Genomic DNA, 13,877 nt, shown 5'->3' on the forward strand with positions numbered 1-13,877 from the left:
ATGCTTTAGAAACTCTTTGCAGGATCTAGAACAACACACTCTTAAAACTCCAAATACATATTCACTGTGTGTTTTTAAAGAAAACTTTATAAATATGCAAATTTAAGATGAACAAATACAGAATAAAATGCACTAAGAAACTGATATGTAGACAAAGGTTTATTTACACCATACAACATTTTAAATATTTTATACACAGCTGCAGCAGAGAAAGCTACTCTGAGCTTTCCAGAGAAAACTGCAATAATAAAGATGTGAAATATATTATTCATATAAAAGTGAGATTATTACTTTATTGCATTTAAAGCAATGAAGAATGTAGCTCAACAGACATTCATTTAATGACAAAACCTTTGCTTTTATATTATAAAGTAAAAAGTGTAGTAATGGCCAAACAGACTGTTATAAACTTTAAAAACTGCATAAATATATACATTGTGCTTCATGGTGAAGTTTTTTGAAAACTAAACCAGATGAAGCTGTTACAACATGAATCGTTGCTTGAGGTTTATCTATAAAGATTACCTTACAAATCCATTCCACGGGTACTTACAACACACGATGGTAAGAATTGTACACCTGGTTCTCCACTAGCTGCACTAGTGGGAATATACTGTACGAAAAAACCACTGACATTGGCACAGGAAGAGCCTGACATAAAGTAGTCACAACGTTCAGAGAGGAGCGTCAGGATTCCCAAAGTCTCTTTATTGTCAGTGCAATGAATCATTTTTGTTTTGTTTTTGTTTTGTTCAGTTTGTTTTTGTTAAACTTCTGTTTGAAAGTCACCTTCTTGCACATCTAAAGGCAAGTTTAGACACTTCTCCCATTCTGCTGGTCTGAGTTCTAAAGCATCTTTTGCCTCTGTGTCTAATACGTTTATCGTTGTGTAGTGTTGGTAGTCGCCTGTGGTTTTGAAACTGTCCCATGGAGCCTTGCTCGATGCTGAGTTCTCCTGAAGACCAAAGAAAGAAGGATTAAAACCAAGGATAAAATAATGTATTTTCCATTTATACGGTTGATCACTAACGTGCTCGCATGAGACACAGAAGCCAGAGAAGGGAAATGGTTTTGCAGGGAGCCAGGCTGGCGAGTGTTCAGCACCATTGCGACTCTTTCTCTGTGAACAATCAACTGTTTGGCAGGCTCCTCACCTGAAATGCCAGCTAAGCCCTTTCCTTCACAAGAACAATGTACATGAGGAATGGCCGAGTGATCCAGTACCAATAGCCATCTTTTTAATAGCAGTTTTGTAGAAAACCAGAAGAGAAGGGAAGGTAACTGAGAAGAGCTTGCTTCCTGAAATATGGAGTGGTTTGAAACAGAGATTGCCAGCTGGATTTTAAATTGGGGCAGGTGCATGACAGAACCACGGAAACCTAGTCCTTGAAAATGCTGTGAGAGCCACCTTGCTTTACAGGTTGATGAGCTCATGTGTATTAGGATTAACAGGCTGAAAGCTGGTTATTTTATACTGAATAATTTTTTTTTTGAATACTAAGTTTTTTAAGGTAAAAGACATTATGGACTAAGACCAATTTAATTAGGGAATTAATTACAGACTAAGACCAATGTAATTTCTTCTGTAAGGTGTTGGGTAGGACTTAGTTCTCAAAACCTAACACTTCTGCACCATTTTAAATGCCTTTGGATTTTCTGCCTGATCTCCAACTATCTTTCATGAGAGGTGCAGGTATCCTTTGAGTCCTGTGTCATCACTGCCTTTACTATGCTGTAGACTAAGACATCTGAGGCTGTCTAAAATAGCCTGAGATGCCTATATTTAGGTACCTGGATCATTCTCTGACTGCCTTATAGACAGACCATTCCTCTAGGCAGCTTTTATTAGCAGACCTTTCAAAAACATAGCGCTGATGCGAAACAGAGTAAACACAACTCTTCCACTGAGATTCCCTTTGAGATTTTGAATTAATTCAAGCTTTATGTGGACAGCAAATCTCAAACAGGGAGGCAAATGCAAACTTTACATCAGCACATCTCAGAAGGGGGAGTGAGTGAGAACTGGGTGCAAAATAACACATATCACAGCTAAAGGTTCATCAAAGAATCAGGGCTGGATTAAGATGATGTAAATGATGTAAATCCATTGGCCTCACATCTGCTTAATACCTCTTCTTCATGTCTGAGAGCAGCTCTTCTGAAAAAGTTATAGAATATAATGATTCTATCTCAGTTCCATTTAATATACAAGTTTCACATTATAAAATTATATATAAAATTATTACTAATCATAATATTACTGCTAACAAATACGTCACACTAAATTAGCTGTGTTAATTAGGCAGAATCAACTATTTCCTTGTTCTCATTATCAGATGTAGTCAGCGTGTTATGCATGTGTGTGTATGAGTGTGTGTGTATATAAATTTGAATTATGATGATAGCAGAATCAACTCAGGATGATTTAATTTTTGCTTTTCCCATGGTAAATATTTATAAACCTATTATGGAAAAGAGATGACATTACAGAGACTCTGTGTGCTCTCTGGACCGTCTCACGTATAGGTGAATCTAGCTGGGCTTGTTTGTAGTAACTAATTTAATATCTGCTTGCCTAGCTAGAGGAAAAGCCCTATTGGCCAAATTACATTAGCGAGCTGCTTTCTCTATACAAAGTCCTTTAGACTTGGTAGGCATATACAGATTTGAAATGTGCTCCCTACAGTTCAATTACTTGTCATCTATAATGATGTCAGTGAGTTAGTTATGGTCTAGTTGTAAAACCTAATGAGTCTCGTCATAGGTTAGATTACTGAAAATATCTTTTGTTCTAATTTCTGAGGCTATCTAAAGGTAGTGTAGAGTGAGGTCTTCTCAGGAAATATACTGAATTCAAAAGACTCTTCATTGTTGTTGTTTAGGAGTCATTGTATTTTAAATATTTAAGAAGGAAAACTTACCATACTGCCTGATTTTGGTACATCCCGAAATCTGTCCAGTGTCTGAAATTTCTGATTTAACTCTTGAAATAATTCCATGTGCCTCTTTCTTGTATGCATGACCTTCTGCAAAATGGAACATAATTGCTTATATTTATAATTGAATCTGGGCTTTTTTAAGAGAAGCATTTTTTTCCCCAATGTAATAAAGTAAATTGAATTTGGCAGGGCCATCTTTTCCCTATAGACTTGACCAATGGAAATGCATTGCACTGAGTCTTCTCTCTGCTCTGTTTAATGTTCTTTGTGTGTGTAAGAGACTGTTTTTGCCCCGCATTTACTCAGTTGCTGAAATTAAGGGATATGGACTGGGTAAATGGAAACCATCCTCCCTCTAGCCCATGCACAAGACACTGTTCCACAAAAACTTATTATATGGCACTCCTGTGCAAGAGATGGAGACCCCAACCAGCCCCCACAGTTGGAGGAGACCCTCGGTCATGTGTCTGCCTTGGCAGCTACACGGAGAGTGAAGCCTGTTTTCAAGCCTAGAGTGTCAAGTGTACCATTTGCAACGTTTCCATACAGCTCACACCCAGGTATGGATTCAGACTGGCCTCTGGAGCCAGGCCAAAGGCTCACTGTTCAACTAATCTCATGGTTCTGAGGTCTGGGTGGACAGGAGGGACTGAGGATGCTTCACCTCAGTCCAACACCAGATGGGCTCAGCTTGGCTTTTCTTAAGCTTTTGTAACTGCTTGAACTTGAGTTACAGCCAGGGTAACAACCAATAGATAGAAAAGGTGCAGGACACCAGACTCTATGCACGTCCACTAACTGTCAAGCTTGATTTTCCCTGGCTTTGTACGTGATAAACCCTGCAAACTTAGTACGCAGGGCCTGAGTGTGACCCTTCCCAGCAAGTAATGCTTCTGCCAAGCCTGGGTTAGTACCTTTTAAAATGGAGTGGCAGTAGCTGACCCTCAAATAATGCTTTACCAATGCAAAATTTAACTTTTATCTTTCGTTTCCATCCTGTATTTGTAAATTTCATTAAATGTGGCTGCTCTCTTGGCCATGAATTTCTACTGCTATGCTGTAATAACCATACCGTCTTTAATCAAGCTACACCACAGCTTGAGAACTTGTTTCACTTCTGAGAACAGGAAATTGGCAACATTATTCACCAAAGAGACATGAGATACAGCAAGCAATTAAAGACCTATTAATTTCACGTGAGTTGTGGAGTGAATAAGGGAAACAATTTTGCAGGATTTGGTGAGGAACTCCTTGCAAAATGTAATTTAACTAGATATAGCTGATCTAAATTTGTGAGGGAAGTTTCACTTAAGTGACTTCCTAGGGGTTCTTTTAAGATATTGCTCTTATGGTAGACAGGGTTATGTAGCAAATTTAATATACATAGAATTTAAAAACGAAAGGTTCTGCCTCAAAGGTTATTATAGGCTGAAATAAGGAGACATGCTGAAGGGAATAAAATAGATTTGGTGGGTTAAAATACTGGCTTTAAAAGCAGGAAACAGCATATGACTGTGAACCAAGTATTTCCAGTTGGAAACTTTTTAATAGGAGGCTGGGAATATAGAGTGCTACTTTCTGATATTTTTCTGTATCGTGTACCAAAGAATTCGTTAAATAGCAAATATGAATAATGCAAATGTCTTACTCAGTTCATTACATTATTCCTGAGGAGAAGCAGGTGGGAGGAGAAATTAAGCACTTGCAGTGGGAAGTCTGCCAGAAAAAAAGGCTTTAAACTTTATTCTTAATAGCAGAATGACTGGTATGCACATGTACCTATGGATCTTTTGGTTGCTTTGTGTTTTCCTGGCTTCCATTCCATAATTCCTACCCACTGACACCCGCCCCTCCCCATTTCTTATAAAGAATGATCTGTATTCAAAGTGCAGTGACTTAAATTTCCAATTTTAACTGTTCTTTTCTAGTCTTCTTTTAAATTCTTTGTTAGAAAGCATCATCTTCTCTCCTTTCTACAAAATATGCTCTGTTTGGTAACTCTCTTTTATGAGAAAATAATCCACAAAATATTTGTGGGGAGTTAATCAGTTTTCTCTATTAAATGGGCAATGTGGAAAACACAGCTTTGTCAATTTTAGGAATACCTAAGTTTTATCAATACAGAGCTGGAGATCTTGACCAATATACTAGGATGATTGTAGTAGCATCGGGACCTGAACAGGATGGAAAAGGATCTTCACATGCTGCACTTTGAAAGCACATCTTTAGATACAGCTGGGGATTTTCCCATTAATGCCACATCCCTTCCAGAAGCACCTGAATTAGCCATCAGGCTACAGACACATAGTTTCTTGTGGTCTTTTCTGCAGGCTCCATAACTCTTGTGCCCCACACCCTGAAAGGGGTCAGACTGAACTGACACCCCTTCCACATTTCTACACCCACTCACAAGTAACATCAAGTGTGTAGTTTGAAAAGACTAAGCCTTACTCTGATGAGCATCTACTGTCAGAAGAGGATTCAGTGTGGATGACTATCAGCAAGATGCGAAGAGCTTCAACTATAATCTCTACCCAACTCCCTTTTTTAGTTGTGACAGGGTTTTAGCTGACCTTTAGCTCAAGCACAAATATTCTCATGTAGATTTGTGGTCAATCTTATTAATAACAGTAATAACAATAACAACAACAACAACAATAATAATAATAACAACAACAACAATAATAATGTCATTCAATTTGCCTTGGAGATTTTCTGTATTGTCACAGGTAAAAATGTGCTCTCAAATATTGTACGAAACAGCTAAGTGAAAAGAACAGATGGGGGAATGCCTTCCCAGCCCTATAATGGAAACATGCTGTGTTTTCAAGATGTTATAGGTATGATCAGTTGCCAAACTTTGGAATGGGATAGGCTTTTTCCCTGCAGGCATATTTTTGTTCACCTTTGTCTTCAAGAGATGTCTTCAGGTTAGTGAGAGAATGATTTTAAACTTTTGCGTGAGTTTGTAATGTTGTTACAAAGAATAGCTATTGTAGATGAAATTCTGAAAGAATGCAACTCCAGCAATTAATGATCAATTTAGCATTATTACTGGTGAGAGTCTACTGTTCTGTGGAAAGAAAAGAAGACATTCTGGTGTTGATGCTTGTCCTGTGTATCCTTGCTCTTCCTCACTGGTGAAGCACAAAAGCAGCCAAAGATGCCTTGAATCCTGGGGAGCAGGGTAATAGGGCATTTTCTAAATTATTTGGCATAAATGTTATTACTAGAGTAGACCAAATTAATGCCTTGTAGAAAGAAGAGAGTGGGCTGGATGGCTGGGGAAATCCAGGAGTCAGATCCTCTCGTAGAATTTAAAGATAACTGTGATCTTAAATCCTAAAATGCATGTCAATAATACTGTTTAACTTTCCTGTATGTCTTTTTAAGTGTCAGCACACACCTATTATAAAGTCCTCGTGGGAACTTCCACAGCATCTGTATTTCTGTTCAACATAATTAGAACAAATTTTATTTAATCTGGCAGCAAAGTATTAGTGCTGAACCTTCATGAAAAAGCTACCTGTCCAGCTTTAGGGAAAAACAGAACATAATGACTGGGGTTGGATGGAACTTAGCGGGGTTACCACAGCCAGCAGCAGCAAGGATTCAAAATGCCCAGAGCTATAATTGTGGTCTTGTTTTGGATATCAGATTGCATGAATAAGTCTAAACTAATCCTTGGTAATAGCAAGAAAACAGCTGTAAAGCTGTTGCATGTTGACTGTTCATTTTAGCAAACTTCAAAGTTCAACTGGACTAGTCGGTGTTTTGCAAAATCTAATAGTGGACAGTATATTATGTAGCAGAAATACTCTCTGCTTACAGACTAAACCCAGTATGTTACAGTCTGTCTTCTTTTTTCTACATAAAGGCATAATTTAAGAAATTAATGCTAAACTATTTAAAAAGGGAAAACAAGATGCAGGTGGATCAGTTCTTGACAGCCTCCTCTCTAACCAGCTTAAGATTTCTGACAAGGGCTAGCCAGTTCGGATGTCATCTTTTTGTCTCTCCCCTTCCTTCCACTGGAGACATAAGCTTTCTATAAAGCTACCCAGCACAGTAACAGGACTTTTATTATTTATAGTCCATTGCAGAGGCTCTTTAAACTACACCTGTATTTCTGCATATATTGGAGATAACAGTGACAGAGTACTTTATGGTGTTGGGTACAGTCATAGTCTCTCTATGTTCACACTACATAGCAGCTGGCTTTGAGTTTCATCTGTGGCCCTCAGAAAAAAAAAAAAAGGTTTTCTTGTGTTTCTTTGTTTTTACTTCCAATCGTCTATTAAGGTGAGTGTTGCACTGCAGCCCATTAGCACAGTCTTTTTTTTTAAAAAAAAAACCCCTATGAAACCTTGACTACAGTAGTAAATCAAAGATATCCAACAGCGTTCTCTGGTACCATCTAGCATGGAATGTTCTCCATGAATGTTACTAAATTCTCTTATTCTCCAAAATAAGAAGTCTACAACCAAATTGCTTATTGTGACTGATACCTAGGTTGCACTGGTTAAGGACATTTCAGGAACTATTTGGAAAATCAAGGGGGGTCCAGACAAAAATAGTGAAGATCATTCTAAAAATTCATCCATATAAAACCTGGCATTTTGGCACCCAGGAATATTCCCACAAATGTCTAATTTAGATAAGCATAGACTGAGGGTTTGTCTTTTATGGATGTAGAGAAACATGTGAGAAGTTGAGGGTGTAGAGACTGCTAGGAGAGTGTTAAAATGAAAAGGATGGAGGGAGCCAAGCTTGACAGTCTTGTCCATACTGCATATTTAGCATTTGTTATCCTCAGAAACACATCCGTAGCTTTTGTTATCCTCTGAACTGTGGAAGGACGTTGTCTCAGAGACTGCCAGCTGCCATCGGTCACAGACAAAGCAGAGAAAGTGTTAAACATTTAAGTAGTATGGCCAATCACTCTAGTTCAACCTCACCTCCGCGCTCAGTCAAAGCTGCTTTGAGGTATCAGAATAGCAATGTTTTGGCCACACAGCACTCTCTCAATTCCCTTTATCAGTATGTCTTGCTGAGCAAAGGAGTCTATGTGGCTATTTGAACATTTTATGGCTTTTTAATTTTTCTTTACCTCAGGCAGACAGCCATGCTATGTGTAGGAACACAGGAAAGCCCACAGGCTTAATCAGAGGAACCATAAAACAGGGAGGTGAGATAGGGTTAGTGGGAGTCAGTACTTCTAAAACACAGCAGCAATTGGCATAGTATTGTTGCCACTCTCACTTCCTCAGCAGTCACTCCCAATGGCCCCATCTTCCCTTTTTACAAACAAGTATATTTTCCTGCACTGTAATCATACTTCTAAAAATGTTAGGCCATGGAGAAACAATGCTGCAAACAAGACAAGAAAAAGGTATAAGCATCTTAAATAAAATAACTATGTGCGTGAAATAAAATGTGTAATGGGAGGCTGGATTCTTGAGAGCCGAATGTGTATTGTATTGTTGGTGTTTATTTGGTGTCGGATTATGCTCTCCTGAGTGATAGGAAGAATGTTTCAGCATCTGTTGCCGCAGAGAATGTTCTCATTGTGAACAGCATGCTAGTCCTATGTTTCAACAAAGAAGAATAAAATTCAGAATTGTTTATATCATTATAATTATAAATCTTCTGTTCATACTGCTTGAACTTAATTTTAGAATTGCTTGCTCATCAGAATTCTCTTGTTAATTCATGTTTTTCTTCTTTCTTTCTATGTATTTATCCTAAAGCATATGTAGGGTAATCTTTTCATTTTATTTTCTTTAAACTTACTGTGTGAATCTTTGTCTGCTGCATTATCTAAGATGTTACATGACGGTTTAAGGTATCTATAGTCTCTGGGGGAAAATGACATAAGAGATTAAGGTGTGATGTTAAACTACCAAGAAACCACAATCAGACACGGAAGGTCATCATTTCAGCAAAAGCAGGTCACCAAAACAAACCCTTCTCTCATTGCAAGGCTTCTATGACTACTGCTATGGCTGCATTTTACTAGTTTTGCCTCTTTCTTTTCTATGGACTATAATCTGAAATCTGAAAGTATATGTGCTGTGCTTACAGACCATAATAATAAAAATGCTTTTGTTTGCACATGCAAACAGGGTAATTTTAAAAGTTATGGTTGATATATACTGCTCATTGAATGTTAAAGTTTAGCCCAAGATCTGTATTCCATGCAAATGTTACGATTGTTCAGCTTCTCTGGAGACACACATAATGATTTATATCAAACTACTAATGTGCACAAACAGACCTATGCAAAAATCACAAATGCACAAATTATTAACACCCCCTTGAAAACTAACTGCTGTATTGCTTCTTGAAAAGAGTAAAGAAAAAAAAACCCTGAATAAACAAAACTCTAAGAGACCTAAAATCATAGAATCATTAAGGTTGGAAAAGACCTTTAAGATCATCAAGTCCTACCGTCAGCCCAACATCACCATGCCCACTAAACCATGCCCCAAAGTGCCCTATCTACATGTTTTTTGAACACCTCCAGGGATGGTGACTCCATCACTTCCCTGGGCAGCCTGTTCCAATGCTTGACAACCTTTTCAGTAAAGAAATTTTTCCAAATATCCAATCTAAACCTCCCCTGGCGCAACTTGAAGCCATTTCCTCTTGTCCTATCACTAGTTACTTGGGAGAAGAGACCGACACCCACCTCACTACAAGCTCCTTTCAGGTAGTTGTAAATAGGGATAAGGTCCCCCTTCAGCCTCCTCTTCTTCAGACTAAACAACCCCAGTTCCCTCAGGCTTTCCCCATAAGACTTGTTCTCCAGGCCCTTCACCAGCTTCGTTGTCCTTCTCTGGACACGCTCCAGCACCTCAATGTTCTTCTTGTAGTGAGGGGCCCAAAACTGCACACAGTATTCGAGGTGCAGCCTCACCAGTGCTGAGTACAGGGGCACGATCACTTAAGAAACTTAATTGTACTGAGTGGTATAGAACAAAATGGTCATTAACTAATTCAACAGGGTCTAAGTCTGAAATTGTGGATATACAGTTGTGTATATCCAGTTGTGGATATCTTAAAGAACCTTACCTGAGCTTGATTTTTTTCATATTGCATGTGATCCATAAGTTTGGCAACTGCAGCCAAATCACTATTTGGATGTGAAACTCATATGCCAGTACATTAGTATTGAAGAAAGAGAGATAGAACAAATGATCTCCTGAACAAAGCAACCTTCTGCAATGGTGTGGCCTGTCCTACAGAAGTGTCACACTTTTTTGATAGCTAGCTAGCAAAAAAAAAAAAAAACAAAACCAAAACCAAACAGAAAAACCCAGATGAAAATGAAGAGGCAGGAAATTTAAAAACTGAAACCATGATGGTTAATATTGCCATGTGACAGTTTGATCTCAGGATATTTTACAAACAAGTTGCACCAAAGTAGTTTTAATGAATTGCTCATCATGTTCTGTACAGTTCCAATTGAACAACCCTATGACATCTACTATGTCAGAAGGCTAAAATCTGCTAAAATGAACTCTTCACATTTACTTTTAGGAAAATACTTTTAATAATCAGGAATAATTCAGTAAAACTTACTTCAAAGTCAAGGTCCGAATAACGTGATTTTCTTCTCTATTAAGCAGTAAAAAAGAAAGAAAAAGAGGTTGCATTAACAAGGGGACTATTCACCAAATCATATTAATGAATCTAAATAACATTCTTGTTTTCCTATCAGATATATACTAGGTATTCTCTAAGAGGTTGTAGATTTTATCTTGATAATTCAAGATTTATGCATGACTTTGCATACAGATTATTAGAACAGTATCATACTCTTTTCTCTGAAATAAACCAGACTGCATATTTCACCAGGCTGCATAATATGCATGTTAGTTGCATGCAGTTGAACCTGTTGGTGTATAAAATACACCTATTTCTATACTTTCTGAGGTATTTGCAAATTATCATCATATTTATATTTTTTACACAGCTATCTATACATATCTATGATTCAGATTTTTATAGGTATACAGAAATTTATTCTTTTTTGCATCAGGCTTACATTGGTACAACTCCATTGATTTTAATGGAATAAATGATAACAAAATCAAGCCGAAGCCATCTACACTTCCCATAGCTTCAGCTTGTTTGTTTGCAATGACAATCTGGATGGAGAAAGCAGTGATTTTCTTTTACACTTTTGACAAATCTGATTCAAAGCATCTAATACAAAGCAAGAATGATTTACTAGTAATCATTTGTATACAATGCAGCAGAATATGGTTGCTTAGACATATCACAAATAGTTTAGCACAGAATTTTTTAGAGAGTCTAAAAGAAACCAATTATAAAGTCAAATTATATCAGAAAGAAGCAGAATTATTATAAAGAAGATATTAAAATATCTTTTTTCTCCTAAGGTTGAAAATTGAATGGCTTGCAACAGACTAAAGAGATGTAGAAACAGCAGTTGGAAGAGCTGAAAAAAAGAGTGCAAAGAACATGTGAACGGAAAGAAAAGATGCATTCTTCTTGATAGAAGGAGAGTTAAAGGAAGGGAAAAGTACCCCAAGAAAATAAAAAGGTCTTGTTGCTACAATTTAACCCTAATTTTTGTGGTAGGATAGAATGGTTTTAAGTCATTTTGAATGAACATATTCAAACTGCACCTAATTTCTGCAGTGAGATACAAATCAAACCCATTAAGTCAAGATGAATAATGTTACTGACTTAATTAGGCTTTGATTTGGTTTGATTTAACAAATATGCAGGTTTTAGCAAGCTGTTCTGTTTTCTTTCAATTGAAAGAAATAATTTTGCAAGTCCTTAAGTTGGAGAAAGCAGAAAATACTTGTTCTCTGAGACCTTCATAATACTACTCTGTAACATGTTGTCTGGTTTTGTGGTAAAATTTTGATGCTCCAATCCACAACAACATGAAGAATATCACTGTAGCACTGTCGACACACTCTGAAGCCTAAAGAGATGGGAGGCAGTATAAAAGAACAGCCTATGATATGATTAAAACAACCAACAACAACAAGCTTTGGAGAAGCTATCTTTAATCAGGAAGGCTTGATTTAACCTAGCACACTTTAAAGTGAGTATTTAAAAATAAATTGAACAATCTGCAAAAATAAGTATCATAAAACCATGGAGGCAGGAAAAATATGAGGACATTATGCCCAAATTCTTAAAGCTGCTAAGTTCTTACTTCTTATATTAAGAGGGCCGTGGTACAAGTGTACCTTTGACATTCCACAGTAAATCAGCACCTGAAGAAATCTATGTATTTCTAATGAGGAAAGATCTATTATTAAGGTGCAATTAGAGCACATCTACCACTGTAAAGGCTCAGTGGTTACAAAAGAAGAAACATGTACAGCAGATAATGAGGTGAAGTTTACAGAAGTAGTTTCGAAAAATGCTTGAAAAAGCTATTTTTAAGCTACAGTTCAGTAATAAACCTGCTATCATTGAACTGTCTGACTGAGAACCCTAAGTGAAAACATGGAAAAATTAGGAAAAAATGTGTAGTTTGCTGGATACTGTGATTTATAAAATTGGAGCATTTGTGTTTTGCCTTAAGTCTGCTTGATGACAGTGAAAATATTTCTGGTATAGCTGGATTGTTAGGTTTTGCAGCCAGAGAACTCTATCACTGTTTACATGGTAAAAAGATGTATCTAACAGACTGCAATATATTTAACTGTGCTATTGTCAGAAAGAGACAACATTTTTGCTGTTAGTTCACACCACTTAGGATCAAACAGGTCGTATCCCAGATTTATCTCAGGATTTTTCTAGGGCTCAACAAGAATCTATCACAAACACATTTATTTTAAACTCCTATTGTAAAGAATGTCTGTTCTGTGCTTGTGCTTCACTGTTTTCATGGCTGCATACAGTGAAATAGAAGTGCTGTAGGAGCCTGTTCTCCTAAGACATAAAAAGCATGTAACTGCCACAGGTCTGAACAATAGCAGTGAAGTTCTGTGAGCTCCTGAAAAACAAAGGGTGCTGGTTATGGGTGATCCTGCCCCACTGAAAGTTATTTGCAATATTATCACTGACACCACCAGGTACACAAACAGGTCCTCCTGGCTACTACAGCATTGCCTTGAAATGACCGCGGTGTTATTTTGTTCAGAGAGAGAACATATTCAGAAGTCAGAAGCATGTCGTCATTGGGAATCTTAATTTATCAGGATGGAAGTTTCCCTTCAGTCCCAACTGGAAGTTGTCAGTTTACTAACTTTTTTCCTAGTTTCTGTATGATATACAACAAGCTTCAAACATGCATATCAACTCTTTGTGAATGTATATATACTTTTTTTTTCTTAAATTAAATTTACTGGTTGTCTCTCTTTTGGATGAGAAAAATGGGGTTTTCCACACATACCTAAATGCTTTCAGAAATCATTCATCTGGCTCATTCTGTGATTTAAATGAATCAGCTAAGTGAAGTGGTGTAAGGGGAAAAAAATATCTCTTGCATCACATGAGCTGCTGAACTGGTCACACCAGTATGTTTCTTTTCAAAAAGCTGTCTCTCTTACCCATCTGCAACACTGAGAATGATTTTAGCCCACATAAAAATTAGACTGGAAGCTAGGGTTTTTTTCAAGGATCAATTGGAGATCTACTTGAGTATTAATGTTAGTGGATTATAAATATGAAATTACTGTAAAGGGTAATATCTATGGTTTGCCTCATTTAGCATTTTGTATTTGACCGGGTTGTGCAGTAGAGTTTCAGGAATGATATAAAGAAAGGCAAATATAAAGCAATATTTCTGCTGTAATATCATCTGTAATTCTTCAGTTGTTTAGGAATTTCCTTGGGAGGAGCTTACCCTGTTGAGCTTAATAACACTTTTTTCATTATTCCATTAGTCTAATCATGTTTTATAATTATTCCTAATTTTGACATCCAAAATGTGCTGAGGTA

General features: G+C 37.1%; 1 protein-coding gene across 1 annotated transcript in view; it reads right to left on the reverse strand.

Moving 5' to 3' along the window:
* Positions 1–766: 766 nt before the first annotated feature.
* ADGRB3 (adhesion G protein-coupled receptor B3) overlaps positions 767–13,877 on the reverse strand; it is a 465,679-nt gene continuing 452,568 nt past the window's right edge. The window contains exons 28-30 of the mRNA XM_086461495.1: positions 10,524–10,559; positions 2,922–3,026; positions 767–955 (exon numbers count right to left, since the gene is read on the reverse strand). Coding sequence (XP_086317621.1) covers positions 767–955; positions 2,922–3,026; positions 10,524–10,559 — 330 coding nt within the window. The remainder of the gene's footprint in view (positions 956–2,921; positions 3,027–10,523; positions 10,560–13,877) is intronic.

This window comes from Leptosomus discolor, chromosome 2 (genome assembly GCF_034619465.1).
Source record: "Leptosomus discolor isolate bLepDis1 chromosome 2, bLepDis1.hap2, whole genome shotgun sequence".
Classification (NCBI taxonomy): Eukaryota; Metazoa; Chordata; class Aves; order Leptosomiformes; family Leptosomidae; genus Leptosomus; species Leptosomus discolor.